This window comes from Podarcis filfolensis (genome assembly GCF_964270895.1).
Source record: "Podarcis filfolensis genome assembly, chromosome: Z".
NCBI classification, from domain to species: Eukaryota; Metazoa; Chordata; class Lepidosauria; order Squamata; family Lacertidae; genus Podarcis; species Podarcis filfolensis.
In genome coordinates this window covers 28623658-28644194 of record NC_139617.1, presented here as the reverse complement: position 1 = coordinate 28644194, position 20537 = coordinate 28623658, and the positions used below count along the sequence as shown (strand labels likewise).

Sequence of the window (20537 nt, the reverse complement as noted above, 5' to 3'; positions counted from 1 at the left end):
GGTTCCTAGAAATACACACCCCAGGTGTCAAAAGCCTAGAGAGCATTCGCCAGAATCTGAATAATGATAGTGACAGGTACTCTATGTGGAAAAGGAGTTCCACAACTCAATGGCTATCACAGAGAAGGCCACTCCCAAGTTTCTGTGGGTGGAGGAACTACCAAGTGGGCTCCCTCTGGCAATCTCAGCACCCAAGAAGGTCTGTAGGGGAAGAGGCAGTCTTTGAGATATTTGATCTGCCTGATCCGTTGCTTTTTACATGACTTAAATCTTCTGTAGTCCACAAACACAAGTCCTAATTCTGGGGGCTAGCATGTGATAATTTCATATTCTCACTCACTGGATCATCACTTTGTCGTTGTGAGTGGGCTCCCTTTCCATGGAGGCGCAGGTTACAGCAACAGCCAAGGCAACATTTTTCCACCTTCGCCGCATCAAGCAGTTGGTCCCTTACCTTTCCCACCCTGACCTGGCCACAGTGATCCATGCGACGGTCACCTCCAGGCTTGACTACTGTAATTTGCTCTACTCAGGGCTGCCCTTGAAGCTGTCCCAGAAACTCCAGCGGGTGCAGAATGCTGCAGCGAGGCTCAACATGGGGTCTCTGCCATGGGAGCATATTCACCCAGTGCTTTTTCAGCTGCACTGGCTCCCGGTGGAGTACAGGGTCAGATTTAAGGTGCTGGTTTTGACCTTTAAAGCCCTTCACGGCCTAGGACCCTCGTACCTATGGGACTGCCTCTCCCAGTATGCCCCACGGAGGACCTTAAGGTACATAAATAGCAACACCCTAGAGGTCCTGGGCCCTAAGGAAGTTAGATTAGCCTCAACCAGAGCCAGGGCCTTTTCAACAGTGGCTCCGGCCTGGTGGAACGCTCTGTCTCATGAGACCAGGGCCCTGCAGGATCTGATTTCTTTCTGCAGGGTCTGTAAGACAGAGTTGTTCCGCCTGGCCTTTGGCTTAGAATCAATTTGATTCCCTCCCCCTCTTTCTTTTTTCCTTTCTCCTCCTGAGATGAGGCTGCATTTTAACATTTTAACGTTTTAATGTTGTATTTTAATCTTGTTTTTTAAGTTGTATTTCAATCAACTTGTTTTTATTATTGGTTGTTAGCCGCCCTGAGCCCGGTCTTGGCTCGGGAGGGCGGGGTCTAAATAAAATTTATTATTTATTATTATTATTATGACCCTTGTGAGTGAAGCTGTCAGGAGTCTTGTACTCCCAGCAGGGTCACCCAAGGCAGTAATGTCAATGGGAACTAGCTGGACAAAGAATGATCCAAGAAGTCCTCAACAGCAGAACAGGCAGAAGATAACAAGTAGCATGTTACAATGGCTGTGAAGGCGGATGAAGGTTGCAGCAGATAAGAATCTACCATTCGTTGTGATACTCATGCCATCAGAATAGAGCCTTACTGCAAAGACTGTATCATGGTCAGCACACACTGATCTACAAAGATAAAACAAATTCACACGCATGCCAAATCCAAACCCAAAAAAGTCCCATGGCTATCTGCAAATGGTAATGGCGGCAGGACAGTGAAATCTAGAAGCCTCTAGTCATGAACCTGCACATGGGCAGTGGATACAGATTCATTTGCTATGATTCAAGGAATGGGGCAGTTGAGCAGCTCGACAGCTGTATCCATGACTGAGCAGCCCTATTTAGGATCCACTCTGCTCACCCCAAAAAGAGGGAGAGGCAAGAAAAGAATCCCTAAACATAGTCTGCCTCCGTTTTTCCCTAACTGGATTACCGCACCCAGCGGGGTCACCACCCAGTAGTCGTAAAAGACATTTGAACTTTGGAACATGAAATATACAGACTTTGTTGGATAACACAGATAATGGGTATCCCAAATGCAGAACCGCCATCATTGCAAGAGAGCTGTGACGTTTTAACGTGGATATTGCAGTGTTTCAAGAAACTCAAAGAGCAGGAGAAGGACAACTGAAGGAAGAAAAAGGAGGCCACACATTCTTCTGAATAGGTCTACCGGGACAAGAATGTTTAATACACACTATCAAAAATGATCTTGTGAAGCTCTTGTCAGAAGTCCCTACCAGCATTAATGAGCGACTTTCAACCCTTTGAATAAAACTTACCAAAACCCAATAGGCTACTATTCTCAGCACTTATGCACCAACACTGGATGCCAATGAAGACATTAAAGAATTTTTTTACTCTCAGCTGGATGCCATCCTAACAGAGACGCCTAAGGAGGATAAAATTATCCGCCTGAGTGATTTTAATGCAAGAGTTAGGCGAGATTTCAATCTGTGGCTGGGACTATTGGGAAAGAAGGAGATGGCAACAGCAACCAGAACGGAATCTTACTTTTGACTATATGTGTAGCACACAACCTTGTTATTACCAACACACTCTTTCGACAAAAAAAAAAAAATAAACATCATGGAGGCACCCTTGGTCGAACAACTGGCACCTCTTAGACTATTAATTGTCCCAGCTGAAGACTGCCATGATGTGCTCCTTACCAGAGCTATGACGAGTTCTGACAACTGCTGGACAGATCACCAATTAATACACTCCATGGTGGCTATCAAGATTATACCTCAACGCAGCCTTCAAGGAAGGAAACCAAGGCGCAAAATGAACACTCAAGCCCTTCAAGATCCCATTAAGTGAGATTACTTCCAAACGGCTTTTAAGGACCACCTGCTTTCGGAGTTTCCTGATAACATTGAGGAACACTGGACCAAGCTAAAAACATCCATTATTGCAGCCTGTGAACAAACTATTGGATACCAAACCAAGAAACACCAGGACTGGTTTGATGAGTATGAAAGTGAAGTTGAACGCATTATTGACAAGAAAAGGGAGGCCTTTCAGATCTGGCAAAGAGATAGAAACTGCGCAACTAAGAAAAAACCTATACCAATGCTAAGGCTGAGGTTCACAGAGGAACCAGAAAACTAAATTACACCTGGTGGATAAAAAAAGCTCAAGAGATCCAGCACTTAGCCGACACTCATGATGCACAAAGTTTCTTTAAAGTCACAAAGACCATCTATATGCCAATAAATCATGGCATGTGCCCCCTAACCTCAACGGACAGTACCACACTTCTAAAAGATAAAAAGCTATTGCACTGCTCTGGAAAGAACATTACCAGCATCTCCTTACCTGCAACTCACTGCTGCTGAGGTCCTTTCACAAATTGTGCAAAAACAAATTAGAGATGAGCTTGCAGAATCTGCAAATCTGGGAGAGTTGTGTGCAGCTACTAACTAACCAAATGAAAAACAACGAAGCCAGCGGACCTGATGGGATACCTGCCAAAGTCTTCAGAGTGGGAGGAATTGAACTTACACAACTTCACAAGCTCATCAAAAAACTCTGAGAGAGAGAGGAGATCCAAGCAGACTTTAGGAATGCCACAATTACCAATCTCTGTTAACAAGGTGATAGAACGGATTGCAGAAGCTATTGAGGCATCTAATTATTAGCTGCAGCTAGCAAAATTCTTGCAAGGATCTTAGCACTGTCTCCTAACAATATCCAAGGCTGCCCTTCCTGAATCCCAAAATGGTTTTCGACCTTCTAGGGGGACAGTGGACATGATTTTCACCTCTCGACAGCTTCAAGAAAAATGCAAAGAGCAAAACCAGCCCTTGTACTGTATATGGCGTTTATTGACCTAAGGCCTTTGACACTATAAATTGTAATGCCCTGTAGACTGTCCTTCTGAAAATGGGCTGCCCAGATAAATTTGTGAACATCATTCGACTCCTCTGTGATAATATGACAGCAACAATCGCAGTTAACAATGGCTCTCAAAGTGGAAGAGTAGGATCAGGTGTTAAATAGGGTTGTGTTACTGCCCCAACTCCATTTTTTTTTTCTCATTGCCATGATCCTATACTTTGTCGAAGGGAAACTCCTCACCGGAGTAGAAATCATATACTGAACACATGGAAAGCTCTTTAATCTGAATAGGCTGAAACCACAGTAAGGTTACCATAACTTCTGTCATAGAGCTTCACTATGCTGATGAAAACGTAGTGTGTGCACGCTCAGAGGATGACCTCCAAACCATACTAAATATCTTTGCAGAAGCTTACAAAAAGCTTAGCCTATTGCTCAACATCCAAAAAACCAAAGTGCTGCACCAAAAAGCAAAAAAAAGCCCCTTTGCAGCGCCACAAATCCAACTCAATGGTGTAATGTTGGAAAGTGTCAGTTACTTCTCCTACCTAAGCAGTTGTCTTTCCACAAGGGCAGACCATTGATGCTGAAATCCAGCATTGACTGAGCTCTGAGAGTGCAGCTTTCTCTTGATTGAAGTGCAGAGTGTTTGAGGACCAGAACTTTCACATGCTTGTTTACAAAGCTAATGAATTACCAACCTTATTGTATGCTTGTGAAACATGGACCACTTATAAACGCCATCTCCAACTCCTTAAAAGATTCCATCAACGGTGTCTCTGAAAATTTTTACACATCACTTGGGAAGACAGGCAAACTAATGCCAGTGTACAGGAAGAAGCAAAAACCACCAGTGTTGAAGCAATGATTCTTCAACATCAACTCTGTTGGACTGGTCATGTTGTTCAGATGCCTGATCATCATCTTCCAAAGCAACTACTCTATTCTGAACTTTAAAATGGAAAGCGTAATGCTGGTGGTCAACCAAAGAGGTTTAAAGACTTTCTCAAGGCAAATCTTAAAAAATGTAGTGTAAACATTGACAACTGGGAAACACTGGCCTGTGAGCGCTCCAGTTGGAGAACAGCCTTTGCCAAAGGTGTCATGGACTTTGAAGATGCTCGAACTCAGGACAAAAGAGAGAAATGTGCTAGGAGGAAGGAACGCTTGGCAAACCCTCACAGTGATCAGCTACCACCCAGAAACTTATGTCCCCACTGTGAAAGGACGTGTGGATCCAGAATTGGCCTCCACAGTCACTTGCGGACTCACTGTTAAAACTGTGTTTATGGAAAAGAATCTTACTCGGCTATGAGTGATCACCAAAGAAGAATTACATACTCTAGAGAAGACAATGAGAGCTTAGGTAGCAATCATGTGTATACTTACCTGGGAGTAACCTCTACTGAACATAATGGGATTTCTGAATAGACTTGTACAGGGGTGTGGTGCTAATTTTAAATCAATGATCCTTATTTTGCAGGCTCTGCCGCCCTCTTGTGGTGCGCTTGCAATATTGCCTTTGTTTCATTTTCCTAGCAAAAATCACCTCTCCCTCAATAATTGCTGTAGACCAACTATCCAGCAGAGGCAGATTTATGCATCCCCGCCCCCCCCCTTTTTTTACATAGCAAGCACTTTTATGTGGGAACTAGCCTTTCCTTTGTGTAGATTTTAACATTTATGCAGCTGCATGCAAGTGAGAAAGAAAATCCCTTGAACTTCTGTCTGGCCCAGAGACTTAGTCTCAGGAACAAAGGTGACGACTGCAGTAATTTCTAAAATGGAACATTTTTAGAGCAGGTTTGGAAACACTATCACTACATTTAGCCCAAATGTATTGTTATGAGCTTTTTGGGAGGTGGGACTCAGTCTGAATGGCATCCTGGGTCCCTTCGAATTCTTGGGACCTGTATCTGTCCGCTCATAATGTTTTTCTTACTACCATATTCTTCCATGTATAACATGCCCCCATGTATAAGACAACCCCTATTTTTCAAACCCCAAATTAAGAAATCAATATTTTGGGGGAGGGGAGGGGAGATCACCCTGAGTTATGAGGGTTTTTTGGGAGGGGGGAGGTCACCCTTCAGTTGTTGAGGAGGTCACTGCCACCAATCGCTCAAACACCTGCCCGCTCGCTGCCAATTGCCCGTCTGCCTTGCCTCTGTAAATTGCCTGCACACCCACCTGCCTTGCCAAAGCTGCCAATGCACGCCCACACGCCTCGCTGTAGCTGCAAATTGCCTGCCCGCTCACCACAATCACAGCCAATCGCCCGCCCACTACCCCCCCATGCATTCACTATCCATGTATAAGACGACCCCCGATTTTTGCCTCTTTTTATAGTGAAAACCATTGTCTTATACATGGGAAAATACCGTATGTTTTTCTTCTATGTATTGAAAATATTTATGTGTCATCACACTAAATAGGACCTTCGTACCTACGGGACCACCTCTCCTGGTATGCCCCACGGAGAGCCTCAAGGTCCATAAATAGCAACACCCTAGTGGTCCCGGGCCCTAAGGAAGTTAGATTAGCCTCAACCAGAGCCAGGGCCTTTTCAACACTGGCTCTGGCCTGGTGGAACACTCTGCCTCATGAGACCCGGGCCCTGCAGGATCTGATTTCGTTCCGCAGGGCCTGTAAGACAGAGTTGTTCCGCCTGGCCTTTAGCTTGGAGCCAATTTGATTCCCTCCCCCTCTTTCTTTTTCCTTTTTCCTTCTCCTCCTGTGATGAGGCTACATTTTAATATTTTAATGTTTCAATATTTTAATGTTGTATTTTAATTTTGTTTTTAAGTTGTATTCATTCAACTTGTTTTTATTATTGCTTTTTAGCCGCCCTGAGCCCGGCCTTGGCTGGGGAGGGCGGGGTATAAATAAAAATTATTATTATTATTATTATTATTATTATTATTATTATTATATCTCTCTTGGGCATAGACAGGTGGCGCTACAAACTGCAGCATGACGGCAGCTTTCAGAGAAATGCCAGGTAACTGCGGCAAGTTCTGAGGTGAGTGGCAGTGGCAGCAGGCAAGCCACAGAGGAAGAATTATGGCAGGCCAAGGAAGCTTCTCAGAACCTGAGGTCATGGCAGGCCTACCCATGAGGCAAGGTGAGGCAACCAGCTCAGGCAGAAGGATTCACAAGGGTAGCAGGGCCTTTGGCCTCCAGGGAATCCATCACCCACTGCTGTTGCCACTGAAAGCTGCTCTTTGAAAGCCTTTTCCTCTTTGACAGCCCTCCTACCCCATGGCCTCCTACCTCTGTGGTGGCCCCTTGGCGAGTAGGAGATGCTGATGGTCTCCTCCCACCCCTCCCCTAGGGAGGAAATGGCAGGAGCTGCCCTCTGGGGTCTCCTGGGCTTGGCACCCACCCAGAGTGATCCAGAGCAGGCTATTTTTCTGGCTTCCATCACAGTGTCTCATTCTGCCAGAAGCAGTTTAGTCCTGCTGGTCATATGACCCGGAAGCTGTCTGTGGACAAATGCCGCCTCCCTCAGCCAGAAGCAAGATGAGTGCCACAACCCCATAGTCACCTTTGAGTGGACTTAACCATCCAGGGGTCCTTTACCTTTTACCTTACTTTCCTTCCCACAATGGCCTTCAATTCCCACTTCAACCATCTTGAATCTTGATTTTATTTCCCCCCTTGTTCCCAATGTAGATCTGCCCACTGGTGGAGGAAGAGGAGTGCGGGGGGAGCGCACCGCCTCTGGCAGTGCAATCCCGGTGGGGTGCCATCGTGGCTGCACCCCTGCCCACGCTGGGTGCCACGCCCCCACAGGTGTCACGCCATGCTCCGAGGATGGACGCCATGCCCCCAGGACGCATGCCACGCCACACTCACGCCTGCTCTCCACCCCCTGGTGCCAGAGTGTGAAGCTCCGCCACTGGATCTGCCTTCCACTTTTTTTCTGGGTGGCGGGAATCACTTTGTGGTTTGCCCCAGGTGCCAAAATACCTTGGGCAAGCCCTGCCTGAGCTGTTGCATAATTGCTATTGCTATCTACAGTATTGGGTTTAACACGTTTTATGTTACACGGCGCGTTCTAACCAATCGTATAAGCGTTGGTAGACGAACATTCTAATGGCAAGTAAGCGCATGCACTTTCAACTGTCAACTGTCAACAACGGTCAGTTAATACTCGGCTTTATTATTGTGTTGTCCAGTCAGTTCGGTTCTTGTGTTCCTATGAGTGAGCTGTTGTCACTGACAAATGTTGAATAAGCGTATTTGAGGAACTTATACTGCCTTGGGCTTCTGACTTTTTCCGAACATTTAACATTGGCAACAAAGGTGGGATTGATGAGCTCCCGCAGGCTGCCAGAGGCCCAAGACCGCACCACAGCACTGCCACCTGCCGCCTCATACTAAGCGCGACCTCACCACTACGCTGGACTCAGCAAATAGTCCTGGAAAAGAGACCGCACCTGCCACGTCTTCCCAACCACCCACAATCGCACAAGCGACTGCTCCAGGTCTGAGGATGGCCACCAGTCATAGTCAGCCGCCACTGGACTTCGATTAATTATTATTATTATTATTATTATTTATTTATTTATTTATTTATTTATACCCCGCCCATCTGGCTGAGTTCCCCCAGCCACGCTGGGCGGCTCCCAATCAAGTATTAAAAACAATACAGCATTAAATATTAAAAACTTCCCTAAGCAGGGCTGCCTTCAGATGTCTTTTAAAGATAGGATAGCTGCTTATTTCCTTCACATCTGAAGGGAGGGTGTTCCACAGGGTGGGCGCAACTACCGAGAAGGCCCTCTGTCTGGTTCCCTGTATCCTCACTTCTCGCAATGAGGGAACTGCCGGAAAGTCCTCGGCACTGGATTTCAGTGTCCGGGCTGAACGATGGGGGTGGAGACGCTCCTTCAGGTATACAGGACCAAGGCCATTTAGGGCTTTAAAGGTCAGCACCAACACTTTTAATTGTGCTTGGAAACGTACTGGGAGCCAATGCAGATCTCTCAGGACCGGTGTTATGTGGCCCCAGCAGCCACTCCCAGTCACCAGTCTAGCTGCCACATTCTGGATTGATTGCAGTTTCTGAGTCACCTTCAAAGGTAGCCCCACGTAGAGCGTATTGCAGTAGTCCAAGCGGGAGATAACTAGAGCATGCACCACTCTGGCAAGACAGTCTGCGGGCAGGTAGAGTCTTACCCTACGTACCAGGTGGAGCTGGTAGACAGCCGTCCTGGACACAGAATTAACCTGCGCCTCCATGAACAGCTGTGAGTCCAAAATGACTCCCAGGCTGTGCACCTAGTCCTTCAGGGACACAGTTACCCCATTCAGGACCAGGGAATCCCTCACACCCGCCCACCCCCTGTCTCCCAAAAACAGTACTTCTGTCTTGTCAGGATTCAACCTCAATCTGTTAGCCGCTATCCATCCTCCAACCGCCTCTAGCCACTCAACCAGGACCTTCACCGCCTTCACTGGTTCTGATTTGAAAGAGAGGTAGAGCTGGGTGTCATCTGCATACTGATGAACACCCAGCCCAAACCCCCTGATGATCTCTCCCAGCGGCTTTATATAGATATTAAAAAGCATGGGGGACAGGACAGAACCCTGAGGCACCCCACAAGTGAGAGCCCAGGGGTCTGAACATTCATCCCCCATCACCACTTTCTGGACACGGCCCAGGAGAAAGGAGCGGAACCGCCATATAACAGTGCCCCCAGCTCCCAGCCCCTCTAGACGGTCCAGAAGGATGTTATGGTTGATGGTGTCAAAGGCCACTGAGAGATCCAGCAGAACTAGGAAACAGCTCTCACCTTTGTCCCTAGCCCGCCGGAGATCATCAACCAGCACGACCAAGGCAGTTTTAGTCCCGTGAAGAGGCCTGAATCCCGACTGGAAAGGATCCAAATGGTCCGCATTCTCCAGGCGTGCCTGGAGTTGTTCAGCAACCACCTTGCCCAAGAATGGTAGATTTGAGACTGGGCGATAGTTGGCCATATTGGCCGCATCTAAAGATGTTTTTTTAAGCAGCGGTTTAATGACCGCCTCTTTCAGCGGGTCTGGGAAGGCTCCTCCACAGAGGGAAGCATTCACCACCCCACGAAGCCCATCGCCCAGCCCTTCCCGGCTTGCTTTTATCAGCCAGGATGGGCAAGAATCAAGGAGACAGGTGTTCAGTTTCACTTGTCCAAGCAGCCTGTCCACATCCTCGGAGGTAACAGATTGGAATTGATACCATGTAACATGACTAGACAGGACTCTAGCACTCTCCCGCCCCAGCCCTGCTTCCACGGTGGAGTCTACCTCCTTCTGAATCTGAGCGACTTTATCTGCAAAAAACTTTGCAAAAGCTTTGCAGGAGATCTTGGGGTCCCAACCAGGCCCTGGTGATGCAGGTGGTTCCGATAGATTGTGAACCAGCTGAAAGTGTCTCCTGCTGCTGTTTTCTGCAGATGCAATAGAGGCGGTGAAGAAGGCCCTCTTCACCGTCGCCATTGCCACTTGGCAGGCTCGATGTTGAGCTCCAGCCCGTGTCCGGTCTAATTCAGAATGAGTTTTCCGCCACCGGCGCTCTAGCCGTCTCAACAATTGTTTCATCGCCCCCAACTCCGGGGAAAACCATGGGGCTGTCCGGGCTCCATGCAATCGGAGAGGGCGCTTCGGAACCAGACAGTCAATAGCCCTGGTTAACAGCGGGCCACCAGGGAATCAGCTGAAAGGCCATCAACTTGGGATAAAACATCCCCTACCACTCTCTGGTAGCCAATTGGATCCATTAAGTGGCGGGGGCGGACCATCCGAATCGGTCCCACCTCCCTGCAGAGGGGAAGGGTCGCGGAGAAGTCCAGTTGCACCAGGAAGTGATCTGACCATGGCACTTCTTTTGTTTTGCTTTTAGTTAGTGTCAGATCACCAACATCCGTAGAGGTAAACACCAGGTCTAAGGCATGTCCTTGGCCCATGAGTTGGGCCAAACTTATTCAGGGACAGCCCCATGGAGGCCATGCTTTCCATGAAGTCCCAAGCCATCCTGCAGAATGGCCGCAGTGGCTCCACCGAATAAGGAGCTACGTCCGACTACAAGGCTTCACTAGGGAGGCAGACAAGGTGGGTGTGCCAATTCAATGACATCGAGGGACTTCTCGAAAGGTTCGTCAGACAGCCGTCTCTGACAATATCATGATGATGGAAGCAATGAATATGGCCACAGCCTTTGAGAAGGATAATGCCCGCGAGGCGGCCCACAACCCACATAAGGAGAACTCACCACATCCAGCGAGACCGGTCGTCTTCCGTAGATTCCCACAATGAGGATGTCCACCGAGCTTTGGACTGATCCGACCGACACCACTGCTCCCAAGCTACGAGAGCATCGTCGAACCAGCGATCATCTGACGCACCTTGAGGAACCTGCGCCAGCTTCGGAGAAAACCAAGAGCATCGGACATGCAGATCCTGCGGCTGAAAGACTTACCGGACCAGCCCTTGCATGTGAAGGACATTGCTGCCGCAACCGCAAAGGATAGGCTGTTGTCCTGCGTCTTGGACTGGGTGGGGAGGGGGTGGCCCGGGAAGCTGGGTCCAGGATTTTCATGCTACACAGCCCGCAAGGATGAGCTGTTTACTCACCATTAAGGAAAAAAGTCTTAGAAGGGCTGCACGTGTCTCACCCGGGGATCGTCAAGATGAAGGCATTGGCCTGTAGCTATGTGTGGTGGCCAGGCATAGATGCGGAGATAGAGGGCTGGGTGAAATGTTGCGAGCCCTGCCAGGTCTCCCGGCCGGATCCACCCAAGGCACCAGTACAGTCCTGGGAGTCCACACAGTCCCTATGGTCTCGGGTGCACATGGATTTCGCGGGGCCTTTTCAGGGCCAACACTTCCTAATAGTAGTCGACTCTCAGTCCAAGTGGCTCGAGGTGGTGCCGACCTCAACCATGTCCGCTAGAGCAACTATAAACACGTTCAGGAAGCTATTTGCGACACATGGCTTGCCAGACATACTGGTGAGTAATAATGGGACCACTTTTACTTTACTTTATTTGTAACCAATAATGGAATCCACATTCGTTCTGCTCCTTTTCACCCGGCCACTAACAGCCAAGCTGAACGCATGGTCCATACTACAAAAGATGCGCTTAGGCGCATGGTGCATGGAGACTGGACTCTCTGGTTAGCGGAGTTCTTATTGGCTCAACACATCACCCCAAGCGCAGTGACAGGCTGGAGCCTGGAGGAGTTGCTTACGGGGAGGAGGCTCACTACCCTCCTTGATCGTATGCACCCCGACCGGGCTCTTGAGCAACGGCCATCCACTGTGGTGCAGGGGGCTCCAAGAGGGTTCTCCCCGGGGACACAGTGTACCTCCAAAACTATGGGTCTGGACAGGGTTGGGTCCCTGGTATCATTGCCCGCTGTACAGGTCCGGTTTCCTACAAGGTAGGGTTTGTGGAGTTTGGAACTGACAGGGTCAGTACTCCGGTGTGTCCTGTGTCTGAGAAGAAAAGGAGGGGGAGCAGAAGGAGGGGCTTGTCGCAGAGAAGTGACGCACAAAGTCTTTCTGTTTCCTCACTCAGTTTCACTTCTCGGTGAGCAGCAGAAGCTGCGTGTGTGCTCCTGGAGCACGGAAGAGAATGTCTGAAGTTTCGGACGGTTTTATTGCTTTGTAAATAAACGCTTCTAGAGATAAGAACTGAGCTGTCATTGGACTTGATTTATCCCTCATCTCACACGGACGGGACCGCTGCAGCTCTGCTCCCCTGCCGCGTCAACTTCCAGCAGAGCGACGCAGGGAAGTGTGACTGGACGCAGGGGTTTGATTTATACAAGAGGTTATGGACGTGTCGTGTTTCCTGACAAGTGTGAGAAGGGAGGAAATTACCAGCGTCGGTTTGCTGTAAATCTCCTGCCAGGAAAGGGCAGAAGGGAGATGCCGGAGAGCGGAGCCAAGAGCCAGAAGGAACGGCTGCTTCGGAGGTCCGGCTTGCTGGCAAACTTGTGAGTACGCTGAAGCCCCGGGGGGAGGCAGAATGGCTGCTGCACAGGCACAGCAGAGCCAAGAGAGCTACCCCGGTGAGAGGCTGAATGGGGCCAACTGGGAGGCCTGGTCAAGAGGAGCAAGGGGGTGGTTTGTGGCCACAGGGCTCTGGAGTTTAGCCCAGAAGGAGCCGGCCCCACCCATACATGCTGATTCTCTGCTGAGTGAAAGAGAGCAGAGAGAGCTTTGCCTGCTGAAAGCAAGTGTGGACGCTTTGCTGTTGCCCCACCTGGAGGGCGTTAAATCGGCTCAGGCCGCGTGGCAGGTGCTGAGGAGCCTGTGCGAAGGCTCAGCAGGAGCCAAGGGCCGTGAGGAAGCCGAGGGCCAAGGGAGCAAGCCCCAGGCTGAAGGGAGAGCCAGACCAGAGGGGGCTGTTCCGGGAAGCTGTTTCTCTGCTTCGACACCTTTGTGTGCTGGAGAGCAGCTGGGAGCTGTGGAAGAGAGCGCAGGCTGCACCCCAAAAGGCTGTGGGGGGGCAGGCCAGGCAGGCCATTCCAAGAGCTCTGAGAAAGCGAAAGGCTTCGAAAGTTGTTTGTGCTTTGAGGCGACGTCCAACAGCGCTGGGAAGCATCCGCTAGAGGCCCAGGCTGCCAAGGACACTGGCCGGCATGGAATGTCAACAAAGCAGGTTCCCAGGGCAGGTTCCCAGCAACGACGTGGGAAAGCTGCAGGCGGGGAGAAAAACAAAGACAAGGCGTCTTATCACCACCTCACAGCTGCGCTAGCGTCTCTGAGAAAAGACAAGAGCCTTAGCCCGGGAGAGGCTGTCGCCATGGCAACCGATGGGAGTGCTAGCAACGCCTTGGCATCTGTGGAAAACAACCAGAGACACTCTTTATCTCTCGTCATCGATTCAGGCGCCACGCATTGTTTAGTGACATCGTCTGGGCATTTGAGGAACTGCAAGACAGTTAAAACTGGACGCTATGTTACTTTGGCTGATGGGTCTCAAAGACCATTGACTGAAACTGGTCTTCTTTATTGCTCTTTCATAGACCATTGGATAGAAGCTTTTGTGGTACCAGAGCTTGCCCACTGTCTTCTAAGTGTGCCAGCCCTTATGGCTGCTGGTTTTGATGTTTTGTTTTCTAACAATGTGTGTTCCTTTTTCAGGAATGGGAAGAAGATCCACAGTGTCCAGAGAAGAGGCACGCTCTTTCTGATCGAGATGCCCATTGAAGATGGGGCTGGTGGGAAGATGGGGCTGGTGGGAAAATGGGGCTAGTGGAGAGTCCATTGAAGATGCCCAAGGGCAGTGTGCCAATGTCCCACCACACCATGATTGCTTACACCTATGGCATCGCAGGTTTGGACATGCAGGGTGGTCATATGTGAGGAAGGCCACAGACAACACCATTGGGTGCAGGTTCAAGGCATGTGACAAATACCTAGATTGTCAAGCCTGTAAGCAATCAAAGGTTGTAACATGCTCATATCCCAGGTCTGAGAGGAAAACCAGTAAACCCTTTGAACTTGTTCATTCAGATTTGTCGGGACCCATGCCGACACCTTCGTTAGCTGGTTCTAAGTGGGTTTTGGTTCTGGTTGATGATTTTACAAAACATGCCTGGCTATTTGCACTGAAACAGAAGTCAGAGGCAGCTGCACTGATCAGGGATTGGATCACAGCGGTAGAACTACGGTTCTCTACCAAAGTAGTGTCCTTTCAATCTGATCGTGGGGGGGAGTTTACAGGTTCTGCGCTGCAATCGTTCTTCAGGCAGAAGGGTATCAGTCATCGACTGACGGCCCCCCACTCTCCGCAACAAAATGGGGTTGCAGAGAGGAAGTTTCGCACGCTGCAGGAGTCAGCGAATGCTATGCTGGCAGACTCAGGTCTGCCACAGCGCTTTTGGGCCGAAAGTTTCCGAACGGCTTGTTTCCTGCAGAACAGAGTGTTCAATTCCAGTGTAGGGGACACACCGTACTTTCTGCTTCATCGGAAAAAGCCGAAGGTCCATTTTCTGCGCACTTTTGGATCTACAGCTTGGGTTCTGATTCCAAAGGCCATGCGCAGAAAAGGTGAGCCAAGATCCAGGAAGATGATCTTTGTGGGCTATGAGCCGGGTTCAAAAGCGTGGCGCTTCGCATACCCTGCTGGCAACCAGTCCAGGCTGCTTATTAGCGGCAGTGCTGAGTTTTGCGAGCAGAGTGGGTGGAAGCGGCTTCACGGAAATCCGGAAATCCTGTTAGACTCAGATGAGGAAGAGGAGGAGGACGAGGCTGAACCTGTTGCTGAGGTGCACAGTCCACAGCCACAGAGTCCAGAGCCGGGATCTCCAAGGGAGAGGCTCCGTATCTCTCCAAAAGGGAGTCCCAGGACCCCTCCAAAGGTCTCTGTCAAGTCTGAGCTAAGGAGTGAATCATCCTCGCCAGCAGGACCAGCTGTTCGCCCTAAACGGCGCAGCAGGTCAGAGGGGGATGTTTCTGAGGGTGGTAGGGTTGATCCAGGTGATTCAGGCGCAGTTCCAGAATTCACGCTGAGGAGGTCAGCAAGATCAACCAAAGGGAAGCCACCTGAAAGGTATGAAGCCACGAGTGTCTGGGTTGGTGTGGCTAGATGTGAACCTGAATCCTTTGAGGATGTTCAGAACTTGCCTCGGGAAGAAGCCAGCAAATGGCATGAGGCGATGCAGAAGGAGATGAACTCAATGGAGTCTCTTGGAGTGTTCTCACTCACACAGCTGCCGGCTAACCAGCAAGCTGTAGGCTGCAGATGGGTTTACCGACTTAAACCCACAGAAGCAGGAGAACCACAGTATAAAGCGAGATTAGTGGCCCGTGGATTCACACAGAGAAGGGGTGTCCACTTCACAGAGGTATATTCGCCGACCTCAAGGGCGGAGACTTTGAGAACGCTTTTGGCGATAGCAGCACAGAGAGGTTGGAAGGTGAACCATTTTGATGTAGATGTCGCCTACCTGAACTCAGATCTCCAGGAGGAGTTGTACATGCTTCCTCCTCCAGGGTTTGAAGTCAGTGAGCCAGGCGTCGTGTGGCGGTTGCACAAATCCATCTATGGATTACGCCAATCTGCCAGGAATTGGAATATGTGCCTACATGAAGCCTTAGAAGAGCTAGGTTTTAAGAGATCTCTTGCAGACAGTTGTCTTTACATTAGAGATTCAGGCTTGCAACAGCAAGTGGCACAGGTGTTTGTTGATGACATCTTGTTGATGACAAGGACAAGTGAACAGGTGGAGAAGTTTGCTAAGGAGCTTGGTAAGCGGTTCAAGCTGAAGCAACTTGGAGATGTCAAGTCCTACCTAGGCGTAGAGATCGCAAGAGCAAGTGATGGAAGCTTTTTGCTTCGCCAGAAAGGTAAGATTGAGCAGTTGCTTGAGAAGTTCAGGATGTCTGATTGTGCAGGTGCCAGATCACCCATGGAGACAGGGTACGTGAAGGAGTGTCAGCAAGTAGAACGCGTGGTGTTCGAAAACACTGAACTCTTTCAGTCAGCTCTGGGTAGTTTGTTGTATCTGTCACAGTGGAGCAGACCAGACATAGCGTTTGCTGTCAATCTGCTCAGTAGAGAGGCTTCAAGTCCTAGTGTGCAGGCCTGGAATGGTGTTAAGCGGGTGCTACGTTACCTGTAAGATACCAAAGACTTTTGCCTCAAGATGTCAGCTGAGGGTGATGTTAAGCTGACCGCCTGGGTGGATTCGGATTGGGCTAACCTTGAGGACCGCAAATCAGTGTCAGGCCTAGTGGTGAAATTTGGGGACTCAGTGATTGGGTGGAGGTCCCGGAAGCAAAGTCTCATAGCGCTTTCATCTACTGAAGCTGAGTTCAGTGCGCTATCAGAGGTTTGCAGAGAACTGGAGTTCTATGTGTGTTTGGTCGAGGAAATCTGTGAAGAGGATTGTCAGCCTGTTGTGGTGCATGAGGACAATCAACCATGCCTTAAATTAGCTGAGACAGGGCAATTCAAAGCAAGGACCAAACATTTGGACATACGCTTCCGAAATGTGTGTCAGAGCGTTCATGAGGGGCTAGTCGCTCTGAAATACTGTCCCTCAACAAAGAACCTCGCTGATGGTTTCACAAAACCATTAACCTTCCAGAAGCACGAGGAGTTCTGTGAGGGTCTGTGTATGGGGAAAGCTTTGATGGCTACTATCTCCAGACGCAGGACAAGAGGGGGTGTGGAGTTTGGAACTGACAGGGTCAGTACTCCGGTGTGTCCTGTGTCTGAGAAGAAAAGGAGGGGGAGCAGAAGGAGGGGCTTGTCGCAGAGAAGTGACGCACAAAGTCTTTCTGTTTCCTCACTCAGTTTCACTTCTCGGTGAGCAGCAGAAGCTGCGTGTGTGCTCCTGGAGCACGGAAGAGAATGTCTGAAGTTTCGGACGGTTTTATTGCTTTGTAAATAAACGCTTCTAGAGATAAGAACTGAGCTGTCATTGGACTTGATTTATCCCTCATCTCACACGGACGGGACCGCTGCAGCTCTGCTCCCCTGCCGCGTCAACTTCCAGCAGAGCGACGCAGGGAAGTGTGACTGGACGCAGGGGTTTGATTTATACAAGAGGGTTGAAGGGGGGATCAACCATATCAGAGCCAGAGCACCTCCGAACACGGAACTTCAAGTGGAACCAGAGGACAGAGAAATGGGTACTTTGGGAGATTCTGTGTCCAGGCCAGGTGGGAACCAGACGGGTTGCTGGTGACTGAGTTACCCCAGCAGGGCGATTTCAGGCTGGAATCCTCAGTGGCTCCATCGACAGTGATCCCTTCGGAGCCGGCCTCGCTGACTGCCCCACTCAGACTGTTGATACCGGAGGAACCTCCTGGGTCACCCACTCAGGCACAGGAACCACGACAGTCACAGCAGGAGCGGAAAAGGCCGGCACACCTTGATGACTATGTTTGTTCCTTTTGTTAGGAAGTTGGGGTGGGAGGAGTGCTATGTATTGGGTTTAATGCAGTTTATGTTAGAAGGCGCGATCTAACCAATCGTATAAGCGTTGGTAGACGAACATTCTAATGGCAAGTAAGCGCATGCTCTTTCAACTGTCAACGGTCAGTTCATGCTTGGCATTATTATTGCGTTGTCCAGTCAGTTCGGTTCTTGTTTTCCTACGAGTGAGCTGTTGTCACTCCCAATTGTTGAATAAATGTAGTTGAGGAACTTATACTGCCTTGGGTTTCTGACTTTTTCTGAACATTTAACAGCTATCACGTGCTGTTATCTCCTAACCTCAGGCAAGGCGTGATGCCCCTCTCCCCCCTTTCCCAGTATGTTCAACCAGTATAGCAAGTAGTTTTCACTAAATGAAGTCTGGAGAGGCTTGCCTGTCTTCCCATGCCTGGTGCTGTAAGGTAAAGGTAAAGGTAATCTCGCTTTCAGGCTGAGGGAGACGGCATTTGTCCACAGACAGCTTTTCGGGTCATGTAAGCAGAGTTCGTCCAATGGGTCACTGGAGCGCCAAGTGGTTTGCTGTTCCTGAAAAAGTCCTCACTAGATGGCGCTGCAGAACAGCTGGATGAAAAGTGCTGCAAGCCCAGCCTTCCCCGCTCCGCCTTACCGCTGACTCTACCACCAAAGAGATAGAGAAATTAGACTGCTACAAGCAGCCCTCCGCTTCGGGTTTCCATTTCACCACCAATTTAGGTGGGGGAACTGATCGACCCTATGTCCTATGTCCTTTGCGTTGGTGCCCCCCCCCCGCGAGGCTTGGCTCCAGGCTGAGGATGCCAAGGGCCCGTACGGGCTTATTTGGCTGCAGCGGCAGCATTAAATGACCTAATTATTAATTAATACAACAATCCCATTGACCTCTCGGCAGCTTTAATACCGCCAAGGGCTCCAAAGCCTCGCGAGGCCAGCCTACATGCTCGAGGCAGCCCCGCGAATGGCGCCTGGTGAGCAAAAGGCGCCTTCGACGGGGAACCCCGAAGTGTGGCTTCGAAGTGTCGCCTCCTACCTCTCCGGGTCCCGCCCCACCCAGGCGCTGGAGTCGAGTTCCGAGCGGGCTCCTTGCCCGCCCCGCCCCGCGCCCCGCCCCTGCCTTCCAGCCTCGCTAAATGGACCGTCGATGTGCCTCCGCCGCCTCGCCAGGCCGGGCAAGGCGGGGAGAAGATGGCACTGTCCAGGGGCCTGCGGTGCTGCCAGCGGGTCTTCGGCTGGGTTCCCGTCGCCATCATCACCCTGGTGGTGCTCTGGTCCTACTACGCCTACGTCTTCGAGCTCTGCTTGGGTGAGGCTGGGCGTGGAGCGCAAGGGGCACGGATTCTCCCTGGGTGTCAAGCCCCACTGGAAACAGGCGGGCTTCCTCATGAGTTGTAACTGGGAGGGAAAGGCAAGGGGAGGACGCGCAGATCCCGAGTGCACGTTGCCCCCCCCCGCCCGCAGGGAGGCAGGTGGGCTTCCTCGTGGGTAAACGCCGTGCCTGGGAGTGAGACCCTCTGAACGCACCGGGGTTTCCCTCTGAGCAAAGGCAGGAAGGGGGCTGCGCGGATCCTGGGCGCACTTTGTCTCCCAGAGAGTAAGCCTCCTAGGGCACAGGTGGGCTTCCTCCCGGGTAAATGCGACGCCGTCAGCTCCGCATCTCCTTCTGAAGCGGTGGCTGAAAACCTCCCTGCGTACCCTTGCTGGGGTGCAGGCAAGAGCCCACTGCGCGTAATTGAGGGAGTTTGCGAGGTGAGGCGACCCCCTCAGGCAGGAGGGTCCGCCTGGGGCAGCAGATCCCTTTGTCGGTCTCTCCCCCCGCCCCCCGCGCCACCTCCCATGTTCCTGATGTGGGTTTTCCCCGACCCCCTTCTTCCCTGATGGGGAAAGGGAAACCACAATTTTGGGGTCCTCAGGTGCCGAAATGTCTTGGGCTGGCCCTGAGTCCTTATACTGTACAGTACTGCACAGCAAGCCCTAACAGAGGTTTCGTAGTTCAGCGTTGCCCCCTCAAGACACTGAGATGGTTATGAGCTCTCAGCAGGAGCGAGGTTGGGACAAGGGACTTCCTGGTTCTCAGTCTTCAGTGGGGTGAATTCAAACCCAATGCTTCTCTTTCTCTAGCCTGACCTCTTCCTTTTCTGTTTTTGCTGCGATCCTGCCACCCTCTTGAGCCAGCCTTGATTGTGTTGCACAAAAACCTGAGGCAGTTGTAGCAGGGGAGATAGAGCCTGGTGTGAGGCAGGAGAACAAAGCTACCTAGCTCTGCTAGAGAAGCTGTGGTGTTTCTATATAAAAATAAAATGGACTTTCTATAGAAATGATAATCATGATTTTTTTAAAAAAGAAACATTACCTTGGTTTGTAACTGGCCAAACGATCAGTTTCTGTCAATGGTCAACATGCTTATTTATCACTCATCCAAAACAGATCAAACATATTTACCATCAAGTCAGAATACTGCAGATTATACTTCAGCTTGCATTCTGTTGACTTGGTTTTTATCACCCCTTCGGATTATGTTACAGTAATTGATTTGTGAATGAAATGGTTGGCATTATAATTATTATAATATGATGAGGATAATAATAAGTCAGATTTGGAAATGGTTTGTCATTGGGAATGGGGTTAGCTGGGAGGGGAAACGAGCCTGCTTAGAGGGAGGCTTGTGTTGGAATTGGGTGAAAGCAAAGCTAGTGATTTGATGCTAAATGGAGGAGAAATAACCAGCAAGCTTCAAGGCCAAGAATTTGACTCCAGGTCTCCCTAGGCAAAGTCCAGCACAGTGGCTGTGCTGTACCACTCTGATAACATGCCTGCCTGCCACACCAGTTTAAAGTACAGAGCTAGTAGTTTCCAAGAATCCAAGGTGAGAGAAGGGAGAATATATTGATGCTCATTCCCTCTCCTACCAACATGAACTAGCCGGCCTTTGGTCTAATACAGCAGGGATTTTC

General features: G+C 50.1%; 2 protein-coding genes across 2 annotated transcripts in view; one reads left to right on the top strand and one right to left on the bottom strand.

Annotated features, from left to right (window-relative positions):
• LOC310754552 (uncharacterized protein) overlaps positions 1-18198 on the bottom strand; it is a 90098-nt gene extending 71900 nt beyond the window's left edge. The window contains exons 1-2 of the mRNA XM_083596617.1: positions 17985-18198; positions 10923-11074 (exon numbers count right to left, since the gene is read on the bottom strand). The gene's annotated coding sequence lies outside the window, so the exon portion shown is untranslated. The remainder of the gene's footprint in view (positions 1-10922; positions 11075-17984) is intronic.
• Positions 18199-18701: 503 nt separating this feature from the next.
• The window catches only part of ZDHHC15 (zDHHC palmitoyltransferase 15), a 40850-nt gene continuing 39014 nt past the window's right edge, over positions 18702-20537 (top strand). The window contains exon 1 of the mRNA XM_083596531.1: positions 18702-18889. Within this exon, the coding sequence (XP_083452657.1) occupies positions 18772-18889 (118 nt within the window). The 5' untranslated portion in view covers positions 18702-18771. The remainder of the gene's footprint in view (positions 18890-20537) is intronic.